Below are 20,707 nucleotides of genomic sequence, written 5' to 3'. Positions count from 1 at the left end.
AGCAAATACGGATTCCAAGTCAAACATAGCATATTGTCGAAATGTACATTAAGTCATTTAATGTATATTGACCACATCAAATTGTATGCCAAAGATGAAAACCGACTTCGCTCCTCGCTGGACATCACCGTCCAGTGCAACAATGATATCGGCATGCAGTTGGGATTGGAGAAATGTCGCATAAAAACAACACACCGACAACGAAGGATATAGCCAAAATAACGTCGAAATTGAGGCCCTTCTTCGGACGACGTCTACAAATACCTCGGCATATTGCAAGCAACAAAACATGCTGTGGAAATAATGAAATGTAAGTTGCTGGCGGAATTTGAACGGTGTCTAGATCTTGTCCTGAAAACTGAGTTGTTCTGGCAAAATAAAATCATGATAATCAACACCTTCGCCATTCCCACCCTTCTTTATACTTACGGTGTGATACAGTGGAGTAATACGGATTTATAATCTCTCAATAGACAGGTAAGGATCGTTCTTGCAAACAACAGCCTGTACAATAGAACTGCCGAAAAATTTAGGGTCACTACCCCACCTCACCAAGGAGTAAGGGGGTACTTGATTTGAAAACATTGCACTACAATCAGCAGCCTTTTCTTCGTTAGTTTTTCTCCGAGAAACAATCCTTTAGCTAAATACATTAAAATATCTCCTTTGAATTTGAGAAGCAGAGAATGGGATCCCATGTCGAATGTTATTTCAGTCCAACAGAAGATCGACATGTAGAAAGAGAGGTCATATCGAAAATTTGTTGTTGTCAGGGATTGACATCGAAGCCTCCAACAAATGGTTGACTAATGGTGTACTTTTCTATGAGACCGAAGCATTCCTTACTTTAATTCAGGATGCTTTGCTTCCAACAAAAATTACAAACAGTACATACTTCACGACTCCTCAAACACCAACTCCAGCTTTGGGCTATGCAACTGCGTAGAGGAGACCATCCAGCGTATAACTTCTGCGTGCAGGATGTTGAGCAGTACCGACCAGTACACCAATCGTCATAACTCCGTCTGCAAGATTCTCCATCAAAACCTTGCTTTGAAGTATAACATGCATAGGCAACCTATCAGTGATTGCCTCACCTCTGCCCTGGAAGCAGGGTGTCCGAAGTGGTCACAAAGTGGTTGGTCAGTCGTCTAATTTAACAGCTTTAGTGCTAGACTGAGGGGTCAATGGATAACAAACAGTAGAAGTAAGTTGGTTCCCAACCGAACCCGTCTGCCATCGAGTGGATGGAAGAGTAGGGACTTCCTGCATTTCTTAAACAAAATTTAAGTTCAATGATGTCCACAAGCTTCCTTCCCATATATAAAATGCATATAACAATAAAGGGCCACGTCCTCAAAATATAGAATTACTTATGACGACCTTAAGCCCCTTCACTGATTTGAAAAATAAATCCGTCTCGTTTCCCTCACGTTGGTTCCTTAGCTTCGTCTGAAGTTTTGCGTCCAGTGAACCCATCTTTTTCAACAGTGGTCTGTCTTTCTGCCGCTGTCTGATACCTCAACTATTGTCATTCTTGTATCAAACCCTATTTCTCAACTGCAGTCTGGTAGTTTTGAATTTATTTCTTTATCTCCAAATCTTGATGGATTAAAACCGCTAACCTTTCGACTTCCATAAATCATATCATATCAGTTGGGATAGCACCAGATCAGAAAAGTGCATTCATTTCTGTCCTCCGACTTATCTTAAATGACTCAGATATAATCCATTACCAATGAACAGTAATAAATTTCACCTGCCTCTGAATCATTCATAACTCTTCACAACATTTTGAGATATCAAAACGACGTTAGCGAGTATATCAACTCAAATTTTATTGAATTCATTCAGCCATGACCGACATTTTCAGCCCAACAGAATTTTGCATTCAAATCCTATCGGTCAATCACTTGAAAATTTGAAACTAGTTTTGATTATTTACATTACAGCTAACAATCAATCTCGGCGAAATTTATGGTCCCAGGCAGACCGGACAAGCCTACCTTAACGTGAAACTGTTTTAGGAATAGTGAATGAAACGGAGGTGATGCAATAGTTCAACAACTGACTCGGAAAACTAGTCTTAGTTAAGAGGTTTTGACTTCAGTTTATATTCAAGCACGATTTGATATGGCCATTGATTCACTTTTTACTGAGGAATCTTCAGTGCGACATGGGGAAGTGACAATGAAAATTGGATTTCTAAATATAGTGATGACCTAGGGGCTGTTTCCTCTAGAAATTGGAATAATGCATTGATGCTATGAATAGATGCAATCCCAGTCGGTGAGAGAATATCATTCAATGTCGAAGAAACAAAGTGAGATTTGTTCCCGTTGACTAGGTTCCCATCGAATCGACAATGACCGGGGACTAATGATTTGGGATTATCTGGTATCTCATTTCCTGGATCAATTTTTCATTCAATTCATTGTTTTTGTCCGCACCAAACTCCCAAACATTTATAACCTTCACACGAGGTCGTTTTTTAACAGAAACAAACAATGAAAATATTAGTTAAAAAATCCGATAAAAGGGCTGCTTACCTTGCAAAACCTGAAAATTTCCTGAGCGGTGCAGGGCCATATTTAAAAACTTCAGCAGCTGTATCTGCAAATCCTAAGCTAGGCTTCTTTACTGTCTTACAGATATTATGCGATGTCCGCACCTGAAAGAAAAAAATGTAGAGAATGTATATACATAAATATGCGAAGGTTACAAGACGGAAAATGCTACTTTCAAATAGATATATTCAGACTGAATGTTTGATCGGTCAAATATGCAATTAAAAATGTATAAGGCCCTCGTCTGGAAGTCTTATTGGTTAAAGCATTAAATTGTCGCAATGGACGGTCAGGGTTCAAATCCCACTGGCGACGAAGGGATATGTAGCATGATTAGATGCCAGCTGACTGTCCGCTGATAATTTCGGGCAAGCATTGTCTGCAAAAAGGGCTGAAAATAGGGCTTAAGAATGTCAGGATGTCATGCAAAGTTCAACCTCACAGGTGATTGCGAATAAGTGTCTCACTCTACAGAGAAACATCAGTAAACCGAAAGCCCTATTGAGGACCCTAACATCCTTCATTCAGGACATTGAAAAAAGGAACTGAAATTAAATGTGCTTCAAAACGACCACACTATGGGGGAACAGACCACTAAAGGAAGCTCATCTGACTGCAAAACTCAAATGTGCTAAGACTTACACTGTTGGACTGAATGAAGGAGCAAATCAAATGCCCTGAAGATGGAAGAAGTTACTCACTGGAACAACCAAGTGATACGAGTATATAGGGGCAACTGCCAAAAATTGTTCTGCCTCAATTTTTGTACCTCCAAATGACTCATAACCAGATATATTATCCAATAAGCAATCTACTACTTGAATTAATACGATTACTGAATCTCTGGTGATTTATTTAGATGTGGCTGTTGCTGATACACCATCCCAACAAACTTTCCGCAAACACCGGATTTTTGTCGACTCTCTATTATCAATTGAAAGCCTACACGATGCGATAAATCAATGTTTATGGGGACTCGGGAATTTATACGTCTCAATGGACTTTACGCATTCCATATTTCTGCAAAAACTAGTTAAGATGTTGCACCACTCTACATATACTTTGTATGAGCAATCATTGAATGACCCCGGTAGCTAAGTTTGTCGAAGCACTTTCTGATATTTCTAATAATAGCACCGGTCGTTTCATGCTTTCACCCAATTCGTCAGGAATGCTCACGATGTCGAAGTAACATGTGTTCTTTCTTCTTTTGCTTCAACGTTTGTCCCGTTTACATGCGGGGTCGGCTCATCGTGGTCGGTTTCGGCATTTGGCTCTATCAAGTGCCTGATCTGGATGCAATCTCCAGGCTTTTAAATCCCCATCCAGCGTTGTTTCAGTCTGCCTTTTGGTCGTTTACCATCGAATTCGATGTTCAGACCATTCAGAAGTGAATTCCCATTGGCGCGAATTGCGAGACCATCCTATCGAAGACGGCTCTCTCGCAATTTTTCCACGATCGGTGCAACCTCATAACGACCCCGGATATCCTCATTTCGGATGTGATCAAATCGTGTCACACCACTAGTCCAACGCAACATCTTCGTCTCCATTACCGCAAGATTCCGTTCATTATCTTTTATAGTCGGCCAACACTCAGAACCATAGCGGGCGACAGGACGGACGACATTGCGGTAAATTTTCGATTTGAGACGTTCGTTGATTCGTCGATCACAAAGAACACCAGTTGTGGAACGCCACTTCATACAGGTTGCGTTAATGCGTGAAGCAATTTCATAACGCAGTTCTCTATTGGCTGATAGGGTTAATGCGAGGAATTTAAATCATTCAGTTCTGAGAAGATCACTGCCGCTGACAGTAGTTGTGCATGTTTCATGACTTACTGGGTAGTTTAGTGATCAAACATTATTAAGGACTCGTAGGTTTGCCTGGTATGAAGATATGATACCTGTGGAAACTCGGAAATATGATCGCTGCCCTCGGGCCAACATCAGAAGTGAAAACACTCGAGCGATTTAAAACACGATTCCAGAGGAAAGGTGAATCCCTAATTGCGAAGTCGCACTGACTGATTATTTCAAATGACAGATGGGTTCCTCGATGTTTAACCGAGGACAGAAGTTGAGGAATTTGTCAGATACCTGGTGAATTCGAAGAGGATGCGTGATGCGTTTTTAGGTAGAATCGTCATCTCTGACAAAACATGGACCATTTATTATTACACGGTCGAATCAAAAAGGACCAGTATCGAGTGGGTAGGCAAAAGGCTGGGCAGCTAGCTTTAGTGAAGCCGAGACTCTACCTTCAACCGACAAACCGAGGAGTTTGAGTGCAATTGTCTCTTGACCCAGCCTGCTTCACTTAGCGAGGAGAAACGCATTTGTATAGTAGAAATCTGTGTGGAGCAGTTTTGAAATAAAAACGAAATCCCGTTTCTATAGGATCAACCTGCGAATTAATGATGGATCGTCATAAACTCCATGATCGAACATGTTGTCAAACGACTTGACAAATGTTTGTTCGAGAGATCGGTCAAGGAAGTCAACAAACCCAATTCGAAGGAAATGTATTTACCAGACTGTGATAGCAGGATTGTCAACTAGAAATTAAGCCCCCAAGAACTTTCCGGCTGTAAAGCTCAAATGGTACCAGGATGAATCTTTGAAACAATATTGCATTTACTTCATGAGAGAGTACTATCAGTTATGACATTTAGAAGAAGTTAGAGAGAAGAGAGAAGATATCCAGTATATACCTTCTAGCTTCCAAAATTCGTACATTCAGTAGATATCGAAAGAATGTATCGCCAAATAAAGAAGAATATAAGGAATTCGAATGATTCTTGTGAAGGGAGAAGTCAAATCAACTAGTCAATATATAGGAGTTGACAAGCAGAAACCCGTGCCCCTGTCCTACTTCGATCACGCGGACTCGAATGGGGAGAGTGGTGCCCAAACAATAATCAGCTACAATACTTTAGGGTATTTCCAATAAAGGATAAGGGAATCAGCTTGCCAGCTCGGCAAAGACCGTTATCATGTGTAGACGAAATTGCATATGTGCATGTATTTCACTTATTAGAAATAACGAGCTCAGTGGTGACCAAAGCCAAAATAATCCTTTAAGTCCTATGAAATCTAAAAATTTCATGAAGAATTACAGGGCCTGGACAGCAAATTACCAAGGGATATATTTTATAAAAAAGAACCGCAAATTATATTTCTTCTAGGCTACATCAGAGAAGGTTTTAGGAGCAGCTTTTCACGTGCGATCACAGCACAACAACGATACCATGGTCGAAGAATTTCCATGGATTATGCCAACAGAAGCGGCCGAGCTCGCCACTCGTATCAAAAGCTACATTGGAATAATGTCCTTTATACATTTTGGACAAATTGTATGTGTCTGTCTGGCTGAGAAACCCATGATTGTCATACATATGTCAACTTCGTAGCAAATTGAGTAGCAGGTTTACAGGAGCTTACCTTGATCCAGCAAAGAAGGTATGCACCATTCAAAAGAAATCCAGCCTAATGAGGTTTACGTGGAATTTCAACAGCCAAATTACAAGATAATGCCATTTGGTTTAGCAAGCCAAGGTTTCCACATTGTGTTCATCGATCTTCAAATTTCTCGCAAACGTCAATCTTATTTAATAAACATGGAATTACCATACAAACAAAAATAATCATCAACCGGGGTTCTTTTTCAATGCTGTGTAAATGCCCATGCTAGTGTGCAATCAAATGTATTTCTGCCTAAAGGATAAATACAAGCAATAGAGAGGATTCGTTGTAAGTTAGTCAAGCTGCGAAAACGCGCGGCAATATTTGAAAGCCACAAAGGTTGTCTGAAGTTGTTGTAGTCGTACGCGGAAATCTCAAGGTTTCTTGTTTCACATGATCAGTTGATGGTCTGAGGAAATAAGGGTGATCGGCAATGTGAATCAAGGAGTAACGGATTCTTTTATTTTTAGTCTCGGGTGATAATCTGACTGAAGATGAGTGGATTTTGTGGCGTCGAAATTTAAATCTGGAACCGTTCATCTGCAGAATTAAAGAAAGCACAGCAGCAGGAATAGGAAGCGAACCATTTCAGTTTTGAATTGTAGGAATAATCTGAACTTCAAATTTAACGAACTGAAGGCGCAGAAATTACTTGAATTATGTAATTTAACGAATTGAAAGCGCAGAAATTAGTTTGGAAAGATTATACGACTATGTGACGCATGGGAAGCGTATTTGATTTTCATACATTTATCTCAAAAGTAAATGTGTTAGACTCCAGTGAAGAAGTTATTTCAAATAATCTGGATGACAGCAGATTTAATGGATACCTCTGATTTTGATAATCAAGAGACTCCTATGAGAAGAATGCAGTCCTCGAAGGGTTACGTTATGATTACATTGTCAAAGTAATGGAAGATGGGAATAGCAGTAACGCTTTACCTGAGCATGTGATGGAACATGACCTTAGTGATCGTATGAAAATTGGCGAAAGGCTTGTACCTTTTCAGGAATTTCTCGCTGTTTCATCATTCACATCTAATTTCGCACAGATAGACGAAGGGAACGGTGTGATGGTCGAGTTTGTTGGGGGTCAGACTTCCGGTCTCTTTGCCCTGCGTTTGTATCTTGGTTCGTCATGGATGGTTGTTTTCATTCGTCTTTTTGCTATTCGGCAGTATAATGATTATGAAATAGAAGCACAGTCCCATTGGAGATTGTGCGAATATTCTATACGTCACAAAGGAACAAGACACATGACTCGTTCATGGTATGTATATTATTGAAGGTGTATGTAGGTTGATACCGTTGCTATTAGTAGTAGATATAGGAGTTAAAGTTACCACCTCGGTAAAAGAAGGCGATTGATGATGATAAAGATTAAGAACAGATCATTTGATGAAGATAGCTAACTTCGTTAAACTAAAATCATATGGGACTGTAATATGGGTATCAAATAAATAGAATACGGTCAGAGTAATAAATGTCTACTATCAGTATCATCAGCGCAAGCACGCTGCGATAATTCACATACTACGTCGAAATAAAATGGTGTTTTACAATTCCATTTTATTTTATGCAGAATCTAATCTATCCAATTTCCTTTCATGCATTAGCCGTTGATATTGATCTATTTTTGATATTTTTGAAATTATGAAACATCTAACTATCGTTCAAAAGTGACAAATTCAACTACATAACATTGACATATTTTTAAGACATTGATTTATCAAATTGGTCACGCTTTGTTCTTTCGATATTTCAAGATTTGATAACAATTTCAAAATTGGTTGATAAGTGTGTGACGCTACTTCGATAATAAAGATATATGGTTAATTATAGCGCCACCACGGGGTCTTATGAGTACTGTTCATATCTTTGATCAGAAGCAACCGCTATTACCACTCATTAGGATACGTAGTAAAATAACAACCATAAAATAATAAAAGTTTCAATACTCGATGCTTGAAATCATATAAACATAAACTTAGATTAGATATGAGCTATGAGGTGCGCTTTTATGGAGTTTAGGAAATCGGAAGGCTAATAATATATACGAATGTTGCACTGAGCATGATATTCCAAAATTTATCAAAAGATGACGGTATTGGGAAACAAATAATGTAGAGTCGTTCAATTGGTACTTGAGCATTGTGCAATTAAGTATTTTTACAATCATGCTCTTATGGCGAAACGAAGAACGAAAAATATGCATTCGTATTGCAAAAACTAACCCTCCCTCAAAATTCGACTAGCTTTCTCTGAGCTATTTAAGAACTACGTTAATCTTAGGTCGAGTTAACCGTTATGTCGAAAAGGAATAGCATCGACAGCAAAAGGCCTTCAACGAAATGAAGCACATTTCAGCGAACCTACAGTGCTTCATTAAAGAAATAAGATAATCCATCGCACCCTTGGTGACTTTTTGCGAATATGTAAAGCAGCGTTTTCCATCTGTTGCCACTTATGGTCATGCTGCTCCCAGGGCAGAGGTGAGGCAGCGTCTGATGAGTTGCCTCTGACCTGGACGAAACCGTTAGTCCCTATTCCTAAGGTAATCCACATATGTATTTTGGTGAGTTTCGTCTATAAGGCTACTTGAGGATAGCCGCATTGGCTAACAACAATCATATCAATCAGGTTTTATCCTAGGAAAATCAGCAACCTATCAGATATGCTCCCTGCGGCAGTCGATGGAAAGCCTTTGGAATATTACCTGAAATTGAAGGGCTTGTGGGACACCTAGGGCATCAAAGCCAGAGTAAAATTATATGCAGGCATGAGAGAATTCAACATTCTAACAAAACAGATTAGATTGATTAGATTGATCATAGTTCTTTCTAATCTGGCAATGGATAAAGTGATTCAATACTTAGGACCGAAAATGGGGAGTATCATCAACATCAACTCCTACTTGACGTCATTGATATCATATCCAGTAACCTGTATTAGTGGAAACTTGCATCTAGATTGATTAGGCGGAACACGCGTACATCAACAAAAACAGGACAAAATTTATGGTGGCGGCATCAGCGTCGAGCGATAAGGGGGATTTTGAAGGTGTTTAATGATTCTTCTATCTGGGTTCAAAATTCGAAGCCGATAAAAAAAATGAATAAAGAAAATTGCACTCGCCTGTAGCATCCAACAGAGCCTACTTTAGCTTATCAAAATTCTTCCCTTCAAAATGCCTATCAGTCTTCATGTATCCTTTGGCAACTTGGGTCATGAGTAAGCGTCTGAGACAAAGATTTTGGTAGCAACGTAGTAGATTTAGTTTGTGCTTTTTTGTAACTTTTACTGAGGGTGCAGACTCAATATCGATTATCGGATAAGTGATAATGATGACCACTATTAAAGATTTTAAAGGACTTGCAATGGTTTAATTAGGCATATACCCTGTAGACTACCTCTTTATTATAAGAGGAAACTTAAAAGATGTAAAAAGCACCTTGCTGCGAATCCAATTGGTGATTATAATTTTTGAAATAATGAAATGCGGGTCATTGCATTAATTTAACAAAATCACGTATTTTAAGGCTTGGTGCGGCTGAACCTGAACTGAACGAACGCTTAATTGTGGAAAAAGCTCAACCGCGCGGGGAGAGCTGTGGGAGGGAAATCTATGACAGAATGCATCCTCCTCCTCATTGCCTTTTATCCTTGACATCGATTAGATACAGTAGACATAGATGCCTCTTTATTCATATAAAGATATCCTAAAGAAGACGCTGTAAGACGGCGATTAGAAGGATTCTCAAATAAAAATTTTAATAATTTTTCATAATTCCTAAATAAATAAATCAAAGCTATTTGCGTTAAAAGAAATAAAAAAAAAATAAGTATGATAATCTCTTAAATAATGGCCATTTAATTTTGAATGTAGCGAACTGTCTGGCGAGGATTTACTTTACCACGTTGACTTTGGGATAATCACACGAATTTTCAGCAACTTGAACCCTGAAGTTTGAAGTTGTTCATCCTGAGGCCCATTCAATTCTTGCACTACAGGGCTCTTTTTGATTTACTCAATTTTTCTTTCCTCACTTATTTTGTTTCTAATGACACCACTATTTTCAGAGCACTAAGTTCTTTTTTCAACATATTCCCCAAATTCTCTCCCCATAAGTTGTTTTTCTTTTTCGATGCCGATATCCATTCTTGTGATTTGTTTACGCTAATACCTCTTCTACCTCTTCAAAGTCCACCAAGAAAACTCACTGGATGCCCATCTTCAGCAGTGAAGTTGTTGAATCCTCCCCTATAACCGGCTCAAATTTATACATTTGGGAATCGCTGAGATTTCGGGAAAAAAAAACCGCATAAAATATAATTTGACATCACAGAACTGAAAGAAGCTTAATCTTCAAATGACTGATATGCTGTAACTCCCACAAATCGACTCCGAAACCGTTCGCTTTCAGATTTAAAAACTTTCTCTCCATCAATCAGGAGACCATCTGGTAATCCACTTTTTTCCCCCTGTCATGGCAAAGAACCCAGACTTCTTCCTGTGCAGGGCGTATTACATGTATAAATATTTCCCTATTGTTTGCCCCAACACACTAGGTAAAATGCTGTGAATTGTATGCTAGCATGACAATGTACATAGCATTGGAAGGTTGATGGGCTTTGGGTAAAAAATTCGAAGCAAAATTTATTTGATTTTTTAATATTGTGTAGTGAAGGTGGCATATAGGAAATAGGATCATGAAAATGATAAAAAATGCTATGTAAGAGCAAAAGAGGAATGGTGTGCGCAAGCAAAGGAACCTCTAAACCAGCCCGTTAAAAGTAAACAATACGGGAAACCGGAAGTTCGCGCTTCAGGCATGGAAGGTTTTGTTTGTTTCTTGTGTGATTATATTTGAGTGCAGAACTATCCCATTTTCACGTAGCTCGTAATGGATATGGATTTGATGTCAGACTACTCACTTTAGTGTGATGTTGATATTTAGTACTTTGGGTTGCAGTAAATTTACACGGTGAAGATAACTTTGAGCTTTGTTAGTAATAGTACCAATTGGATCAAGATTGGGGATAACATGCTTCGTACTATAATCTATATTGCTGCAAATGTTTATAACCCTAAGGTAAACATAAGAGGGGTTTCTAGTCAATTTTCCCAAGAATATAGTATTATATCATTATTAACTTACTTCGAGCAGATATCGAGGGAGGGTATTTTGAGGCCTGGGCACTGTATAGAGGCAGCCTCATGACTTTTTTCAGATTTTTCGATTGGGTAATTTCTAAGAATGGGTCCGTTAAAGAAATCATCACTTTCGACCCCACGCACTCCCCGCCTTTCCAAGGAATGTCAAAATTAAGACTGACATCGAGACCTTTCATTTGATACCGCCTGACTATATTCAGTGTAAAAAAAATTTGAAACCCACCTTTTGCATGTATGAGGACCCGCCTCCCGTTATTTCGACGTAGAGAGATGTCTGGGCGTTCACATTTTCCACCTTTTCGCCAAATTTCGTGCCAATCGGTATAGCCGTTTCTGAGAAAAATGCGTGTAACAGACAGATAGACTGACAGTCAGATAGCAAGACGGAGTATGGATTGCAGATAAAACAGTAAGGCGGCGATATGGAGGATTAGAAAAAACATCAAGAGGACGGGTTCACACGTGTCAAGATAGGAGAGATCTATAGCTGTTACGCAGCACCAAGCTGTACATTAGAGGAAATCACGTCATTGCGGGAGAAACTATCCTTCAGTGCTACAATCCCAAAGTTATAGCCGGCGCATGGGCAGATGAATAGGATAGTAGAGAAACCAGCGCAAGAGGACGAATATTACTGAAGACATTTTCGCGCTTCAACGTGGTACTTGCCAACTCTGGGGGAACCAACACATTTCAATCGGTGGTAGGCCTCACCTTCGTCAGTGATACTCTAATCAGAGACAGACAGCGAGGAGTAAACACACAGTGATTATCAACCTATTATCTTCCGAAACTCGCAAAGGAATATTATGAAACCATTAAAAAGAATAATGATGAGCTGAGTAACCAAGAAATTTGACCCAGAAATGTCAATGGAAGTACTTCTGGAAGATACATTGCTATCGGGAAGGGCACAAGAAAAAGTTGCAGCGGGCATACGATGCCTCGGTGTAGCACTTTTCGAAGACGAAATCTTAATTTCTGGTGAAATTCAGAAATTGAGGAATGCCGGAAAAGGTGCCTCAAAACTAGCAGGCGCTCCCAGCGCAGAAGAAACCGACTTAAGTTCAAGGAGCCACAGTGAAATACAAAAATGCGAGAAAAAAATGGCAAGTAGCTATCACGAAGAGCAAATCCGAACTTTTCATGCGGATGTATACTGAAGCTGGCTCTGACCCATGGGGTGGCGCATACAGGTCGGTGATGTCATCACTAAAAGGCAAGCGCTCCCTACCAATTACTTGTCGAGAGTTGTTGCAGAATATAATGAACACTCTGTTCCCAGCCGATATGAACTGTACAAGTCTTCCTCCAGTACATTTACATTGCGACGAAGTTCCAGTAGTGGTAAATGAGGAGGTTCGAGACGCACCGAAAAGATTGACTGAAAAAGACTCCAGACTAATATTGCCCTGAAAGTAACCGCCAGGACAGCGTCAAGTATGTTTACCCAAGTTTTCACGGCATGCCTTAAGGAAGGAGAATTTCCCGAGCAATGGAAGCTACAAAAGCTGATACTCATGCCGAAGGTAGATAAACCATTGGGTGACCTCTCCTCATATAGACCGATATGTCTGGTCAATACCATTGGCAAACTATTTGAGCGAGTAATGTACAACAGATTGCACGTTGTTTCGGAAAAGGAAGGAGGCCTTTCCGACGAACAATTCACATTTTGTAAGGCGAAATCAACTGTTGACGCAATCAGTATTGTGACTGGTTTACCTCAGGATGCAATACAGGAGGGAAAATGTTGCGTACTAATAGCCCTCGATGTAAGAAAGGCGTTCAATACTGAAAACTGAAAAAAAAATCATCGAGACCCTCGATAAGCTACAAGCGCCGAAATACATTGTATGCATTGCTGTTGAGTTTCTCCTTGGGAGAAGACTTTACTGCGATTTGGACGATGGGCTCATAATATTCCCGACAACTTGCGGGTGTCCTAGGTCCCTTACTGTGGCTTGTTATGTATGATGGAGTATTGACGCCTTCTGGACAACGTGACAACTATTGGCTTCGCCGATGATATCGGAATAACAGTAGTTGCAAAGCATCAAGACGAGATCGAGATCGGCGCAAATGAAGCGATATGGGAGATCAATTCCTGGTTGAGAAATTCTGCCCTTTCACTTGCTGAACATAAAGCAGATGTAGTTCTCATCAGCACGAGAGGGAAGAATACAATCGTGAAAGTCAAAGTTGACTAATAAATATTTTACTCCCAACCATCGCTCAAATAGTTGGGAGTAGTGATTGACAGAAGGCTCAGCATAAAGAAAAAACATATTGAGTGCGCCCCAAATAAAGCGTGTTCCATCCCTGCAACGATCTCGAGAATACTACTGAACATTGGTAGGTCAAGATAAACTCAACGTCTTCTGCTTTCTAGGGTAGTCAGTTCCGTGCTACTCTACGCAGCTTCAGTTGGGGCAACTGTTTTGGATAACAAAGTAAACTGCAGAAAGTTGGGAATGGCGTATCAGCTAAGTTCACTTTGGATCTGCAGTGCATTTCAGACAACATCGGGAAAAGCGGCGTATGCACTAGCAGGGATGCTCCCCATAGACAACTTGACGATTGAAGGCCGGCGACTCTACGACGAAACGTATGCAGCTGGAAAGTCTACAGTATTTCGGTGGGAATCTATCGAAGAGTGGCAAAAGAGATGGGAAGAGTCACAAACTGGTCGCTGGACACACCGCATCATTCCGGATATTCGGAGATGGTTTGAACGAAGCCATGGGGAATTAAGCTACGAGTTAACGCAATTCTTAAGTGGACATGGAGATTATCGTGCTTATTTACATCGATTTGGTCATGGCGAGTCACCATGCTGCCCAAGATGTGGTAACGTGGCTGAGAATGCGGAGCATGTCATATTTGATTGCCTCAGGTTTACCGGGCACCGAACAAGAATGGAAGCGGTTGCATACAGGCGTTTAATACTCGAAAATATTGTGGAGTTCATGATGGAAACAACGAATGCTTGGAACCAAGTTGTGAAGGAATTTCAAGGTATTCACCATCAGTTTAGGCAGGAAGAACAACGATGACAGCAAGAAAGGGAGAGAATCACAATGAGAGCTGATCTAGCCCCACCACGCAATACTTTATAAGAATTTCGTGGGGAGAGCAGAATGAAGAGGTGGTTTTAATGAGTAGAAGTCTCATTTAACTGCATGGCAGGAACCAACAGTAAGTTTTGAAGCTTTCCACCTTTCAAAGCTAAAAAAAGACCGATCTTAATTCCCGAAATAAAACTTTAAAAAATACACGTGAAGAAATTACAATATGTTCCATTACTATATATAATTTCGGGAGCTAATGCTCATGTCTAAAGCTCGCAAGCCCTTGATTTCTATGCGATATATGCAATGAATCTAAGCAATCAATTCTTAATGAATATAAGTGAGAATGTTAACGATCACAAGTTGTAGTATGTACTTGTGCTAGCTACCCGCATAGGAATTTAGGCCTTTATAAATTATTCCTTAACGCAGTGTAGACTAAGGTTTAAAGTGAAAGCAGTTACATGGGTGTTAAAGAAAATTAGTGATGATTCATAATGTTCCACTTGAGCAGTTTCCTATGGGTCCAGAGCCTATCCTGGTGCAATCTGGGATGCACCTGATTTAAGGCACGTGAATTTTTGAGAGAGAGAGAGAATTTGACTCATCTCCTCGAAATGACTAGCAAACAGACAAACAACCGGGTGTCGATGGGTGCTTCATTGGAGCTGCACTTGGGCTCTGGCGGAATTGAATGGCCAAAATTAGTTATTTTTTGGTTTGTTTGATGCCGACTATGCGGTCATCTTGTGCATCCTCAGTCTTCATACTTATTATAATTGGTTTCCGAGCCTCCGTAAGATTACCTGGCGATTACCACTTGAGGGGGTAAACTTTCCTGGATATAGTTTAGGCACATAGTTAGAAAACTATATCGGAGGTAGTGGGCTCCATTCAGGGATTTATGACAATTCAACTAATTTTAGAAGCACAAATATATGAATATAGGTGCACATAAGAAATTATAAACAATCATGTTAATGATAAAATATAACAACTACTTACCAATATATGTATACAATGTGTACAAATGAATCCTAAAACTAGCGTTCCAATAGCTCCAACTAATAGACCTGAATTTTTAAATGCCATAGGCATAGCTAGAATTCCTGTTCCTAAAGAACTTTTAAGCAGGTGAACTAACGAACCCAATGTTGAATTTGAATATTCAATAGGTCGATTGGCAAAAGGATTATAGATCTCATTTTCGAACTCGTCCTCTTCAGCGAGTTCCTCCTTTGTGAGTTCAGTTCTGCAATGAGAAAACAACATGAAAATATTATCAAAGATAAAAGTCGAAGAATTTACACTAGATTGGGGGTAACAATCAATAATCTTTTTTCGCATAGTTGAATAAATATGACAAGAGCTGTTTATTAGTTTTAATTGATTAATATTAACTTAAGGGGAGAGTGGAAAGTTTTTTTTTATCATAAGCCTAGTTGCTACCTACTTTGAATTGAAATCACTGATTGTAAATATATCAGGGGATTTTCCATTGGTCGGTGGCGATTTTTCTGTCATCTGAAATATAAAATGAATTATTATTTAAAGTGAGTAATTGATTTTATTGGTTCGCCTATTACTTAAGTGAAAATTATATAATCAATCATAGAATGTTATTATAAGTCGTTATCAATTAATAATAATAAATACACGTTTTCAAACGAAATATTGTACATACACATAAATAGTAAGTTTATTGGAAATGTAACTAAGTTTAAATACTAGTAAAGAAAGATAACCGCATATCAATTCATATGGTTTTAAGTGGAAACACCTTGAGTATCCAACAATTTTAAGATGCAAGTCATTCTTACACTAGCTCGTTGTTTGTTAGCTACTTGAAAACGAACTTTCCGAGCGAAAGTGAAAAATTAATAAGAATTTGCGGTTTAGATACATAATATATGTAGAATCCATGAAAAGGCTATTCGTCTACTGTGCATGAAAGTGAAAATAGCATAAAATTCAAATAGGTTCATCCATGTGCCGGCGGTCTTTCAACAAACATTCAGAGAAAGTTAAATAAAAAATGTTATCTTAAAAGGTTTAACTCAAAATTCTGTCTAAATCAAAGGCCTAACACAACAATATATTCAGCCTAAATTCAATGTCAACAAATGATTAATCTGTGAGAAACATTGTAACAAAATACTTTCAATTGTCCGCATGATCTGAAGCACACACTTAAAAACATTTATCTCAATTTTTTGAAATTGTTTGCACAAGTTATTATTTTATATCTAATAAAAGCAACCTTATTCAGATATTTTTTAAAATAAAAGTCAGAAGCTGAATTGTTCATTTCACACAAATATTTATTTTTCTAGGTGGAATATCTTTATTGTTTCGACAGCTTATTTGCAAATAAAACAATAACGAGACTCTCCCTTATCAGTCAGATTTAGACGAAGAGTTATATCCTATCTATCGTATGTATCTTTCTTTTGTTCTATATATAAAATGAAGTTAATAAAGATGTATATACTTGTATGTATTTGTAAGAATTATTATCGCGATTAAGTAGCTGAGTAGGATTCATCAACTCAAAAGAATTCTAATTCAGAGTATGTATTAATCGCATATTCAACTCAAGAGTATAGAGAATAGTAGTAGTAATATTACTGATTAGGAGACCCAGATTGGGCAGTGATACAATATATGGAACATATACATGTTTACTTAGAAAACGTGTAATTTAAAAGTTTGAAAAAAGAGTCGATATCCTATTATCACTAGCGTTTAGAAGTGTTTGTATTAGAGAATGGCAAGTACTTCTCTAGTGTATTGTACGATAAGGAGTTTCGCTTTCTAGGGCACCGTCAAGATTAAGAAACAAAACAAATAATTTCAAGGACTTGAACAACAATAGCAATGTTTTTCAAACTTACTAACTACGTATAATGTTGTATAAAGAGTGTATGCACTTATTACTTTCGAGATAAAATAGTTGACTATGAACCCAGTGACGATTAAGCATTTTCCTGGAGATTCTAGTTTTCTTTCTTAATAAATTAAAGATTGGATTGGGGTACGTATGAATGCAAATTCGAGAAAGAATGACAATCTAACCAATATATATATGAGATTAAAGGGTAGTATGTGTCTCCGGGGGTTTGTAGATTTGGCACTGAAATCCTCGATAAAAAGCTGGGTAATGCACCCTAATTCAACGCTTGCAGCCCTACTAGCAAATCTTAATCTTACTTCCATGCTGGTAACCACTGGACAATACAAAGTAACAGACGAGAGAGGATGAATTGCGAACTCTCTATGCCATGAAAACAAAGATCAATTGACTGGTTCTCTAGGTTCGGGTTTGTGTAGCAGGTCGACAACCTATGCACAGTATAGAGTAGCCTTGGAGCTTTAAATTGAGCCTCCGACCTGAACGGAAATACGACGATGACCACGGCAACGATGACAAGGACTATAGATTTGGAACCTGGAACTTGTGCTGCTTGTTCAGAATTGGCGCTCTTATGGCACTCATTGAACAGGTCGAGAAGTACAAAGTAAGATGTCTGCTGCGAAATTAGAGGTGGGTGAGGTATTTGATTCTCGATCGCATACTATTTTCAGAAGCAAAAATATGTCTGGGGTTCAGTGCTCCGGGAATTAAAACTAAATTTTCCAAAGTCTGGCTAATCGACACATATGCTTCAATAGAAGGGAAGGACGACTCAGTAAAAGACTAATATATAGTCACCTTAAATTTAAATACCTCGGGCCAACGCTATCAGCCAATGGAGAACTGCGTTATGAAATTGCTTCACGCATTAACGCAACCTATACGAAGTGGCGTTCCACAACTGGTGTTCTTTGTGATCGACGTATCAACGAACGTCTTAGATCTAAAATTTGCCGCAATGTCGTCTGTCCTGTCGCTCTCTATGCTTCTGAGTGTTGGCCAACTATAAAAGACAATGAACGACGTCTTGCGGTAATGGAGACGAAGATGTTGCGTTGGACTAGTGGCGTCACACGTTTTGATCACAACCGAAACGAGGACATCCGCGAACGTTATGGGGCTGCACCGATCGTGGAAAAATTGCGAGAGAGGCGTCTTCGATGGTATGGTCACACAATTCGCGCTAAGGAGAATTCACTTGCCAAGATTGGTCTGAACATCGAAGTCGATGGTAAACGACCAAAAGGCCGGCCGAAACAACGGTGCCTTGATATGCTGGATGGGGATTTAAAAGCCTCAAGATTACACCCAGATCCGGCATTCGATAAAGTCAAATGGCAAAACCGATCATGACGAGCCGACCCCGCTTGTGAACGGGAAAAAGAAGAAGAAGAGGACCTTTACTGCGTATTTGGTGCATTGCCCTCCAACAACGTAAATATAGTACTCAGCGATTTGAACGCGAAGATCGAAAAAGAGCTTGTCCATCGTAGAAATATTAGAAGCCATAGTCTCCAGGATATAATTAACAAGAACAGGCTTGCAACAGAAACATGATATTACTTCCCTTGCCATAGTATCCACAAGAGAACGTGGGTCTCAGGAGACGGGATACAGTTCAACTGAATTAATCACGCTCTGATTGGAAAACGAGTTGTATCTAGCATTCTAGATATGCCTTCATGTTGCGGGGCAAATTGGAAATTTCCTCGTCAGAAAAAAAATCGATGCTGGATAGCAAATAATGAGTGCAGCCAGTTCTCGCCAACTGTCAAGTTTGATATTGAGAGGCTCCAAACAGGAGAAATGGTATCGAAATGGTATCGAAATATATCAGAGCGTTAAACGAAAAAATCCTACAGACGCTGAACCGATAACAGGAAACCAATCGCATTGACGTGAAGTAATGTCTGTTGAAGATCTGTAGAAAAAAACGGTGGAGCACGAACCTCGGCGCAAAAGACATGAATGGTTTGACAAAGAGTGCCAACAAACAACTCTGCATATAAAAAATATCAGAAGCGACCCACAAAAACCAAACAAGGCAAATATGCAGAACTAGTAGGAACCGCTGACAAAATCTACAAGAAGAAACATAAACAAATGACTAGCTGTAAGTAGACTGCAGATTGAACAATAATTTGAAGAAGCATAATTTATGACCCGCCTACAACTAGAAGAAGATTCTAGCACAGAACTCTCTCCCTACTTCCGATTTTAAATTAACAACCCCAATATTTTGAAGGGCTAATTAATACCACAACATAATTCCGCATATTAGGGAGAGGACGTACAGATACTGGTTCCAACACCTGCACTTAAAAGAATCAAGCATGCACTTAAAACGCTGAGAAAGAACAAAACCCGGGGGGTGAGTATAAAACATTATGAGAGATAGAAGGTGAGGTATGGAGATGGCGACCAAATTTCATGGCCTTCGAAACATTGTTTGGTTGACAAATTTTGCTGTGAGAACTATAAAGAGAGATAGATTGAATTACTATTGGCGAATGTCAGGAAGGATTTAAAAGTCGAAAATCAATTATTGATTAGATATTCTCAATTCAAAAGATACTGGAGAAATGTCGGGAATATGCAAAATAGACAAACGTATCATGTTTGCCCGCAACTCAAAAATAAATTCGTGCAGAGAAAAACAAAGTTCACAATATATAAAACTTTGATTTGGCTCTTGCTGTGTCACGACAGCGAGACGTGAACAGCAAACCAGGCCGAAGAGGAAGAAATCAAAGCTTACGAACGTCGAGTCCTCTGGAGAATTTTAGGACCAGTGAGGGCCGATCGCGGATGACGGATAACATACAGCAGTGAAACCAATACTTATTACACGATGAGCTCCCGTGAACAGGCCATATATAACCCAAGGATGACCAAAGAGTTTTTAGGCACCTACTCAAATGCAAAATAGGAGGTGAACGACCACTTAAAAGATTCCGGAATAGATGGAAGGACTCAGTGGACAGTGCAAATCACACGGTAATCGGCTTCCACAGTTGAGGGACACGGTCGCTTGGCCGAGAAGAGTGGAGATGAACAGTTCGAAAGGCCAGCATTAAACTGTAGCTCCATAGAAGAAGAATTAAAATTTAGAGCTAAGATTGAATAAGAGTGCACACTCTTGCTAATTTGAGAAAGACTAAAAATCTATCGAACAGGTACAAATGGAATGAGAAAGACACCAAAGTCTAGAGGACAGATTAATAGATTGACTAGATTGCTTTTTTCTGTGCGAGAACTTCTCCGCAGCATATATCCTACCCTTCAAATCCAGTATTTATCGGTGGTAAACCACAATAAATCAAAAATCGAGAGCTCATTTAAGTAATTTTTTAACCTTTCTTCCCCATTCCCTTGCTTCGTACGGAAGATCGCGGTTCTGGTGGAAGTGGGGTTTGTATCGTGGTTCGACGTCGGATACCACCTTTTTGGGTTCGGTTTAGATGAATCACTTGATTATCAAAGGTTCGAAGGTACAGCCGAACACGTTTTTT

General features: G+C 39.2%; 1 protein-coding gene across 4 annotated transcripts in view; it reads right to left on the bottom strand.

The window, feature by feature from the left end:
- The window catches only part of LOC119653813 (proton-coupled amino acid transporter-like protein pathetic), a 122,982-nt gene that overhangs the window by 7,456 nt on the left and 94,819 nt on the right, over positions 1–20,707 (bottom strand). For all 4 annotated transcript variants that reach the window (XM_038058841.1, XM_038058839.1, XM_038058840.1 and 1 more), the window contains exons 2-4: positions 15,735–15,805; positions 15,287–15,533; positions 2,550–2,671 (exon numbers count right to left, since the gene is read on the bottom strand). In XM_038058841.1, coding sequence (XP_037914769.1) covers positions 2,550–2,671; positions 15,287–15,533; positions 15,735–15,805 — 440 coding nt within the window. The remainder of the gene's footprint in view (positions 1–2,549; positions 2,672–15,286; positions 15,534–15,734; positions 15,806–20,707) is intronic.

Source organism: Hermetia illucens, chromosome 4 (genome assembly GCF_905115235.1).
Source record: "Hermetia illucens chromosome 4, iHerIll2.2.curated.20191125, whole genome shotgun sequence".
NCBI lineage: Eukaryota > Metazoa > Arthropoda > Insecta > Diptera > Stratiomyidae > Hermetia > Hermetia illucens.
The sequence above is the reverse complement of the archived record's forward strand: the minus strand, read 5'-3'. Positions and strand labels throughout refer to the sequence as shown.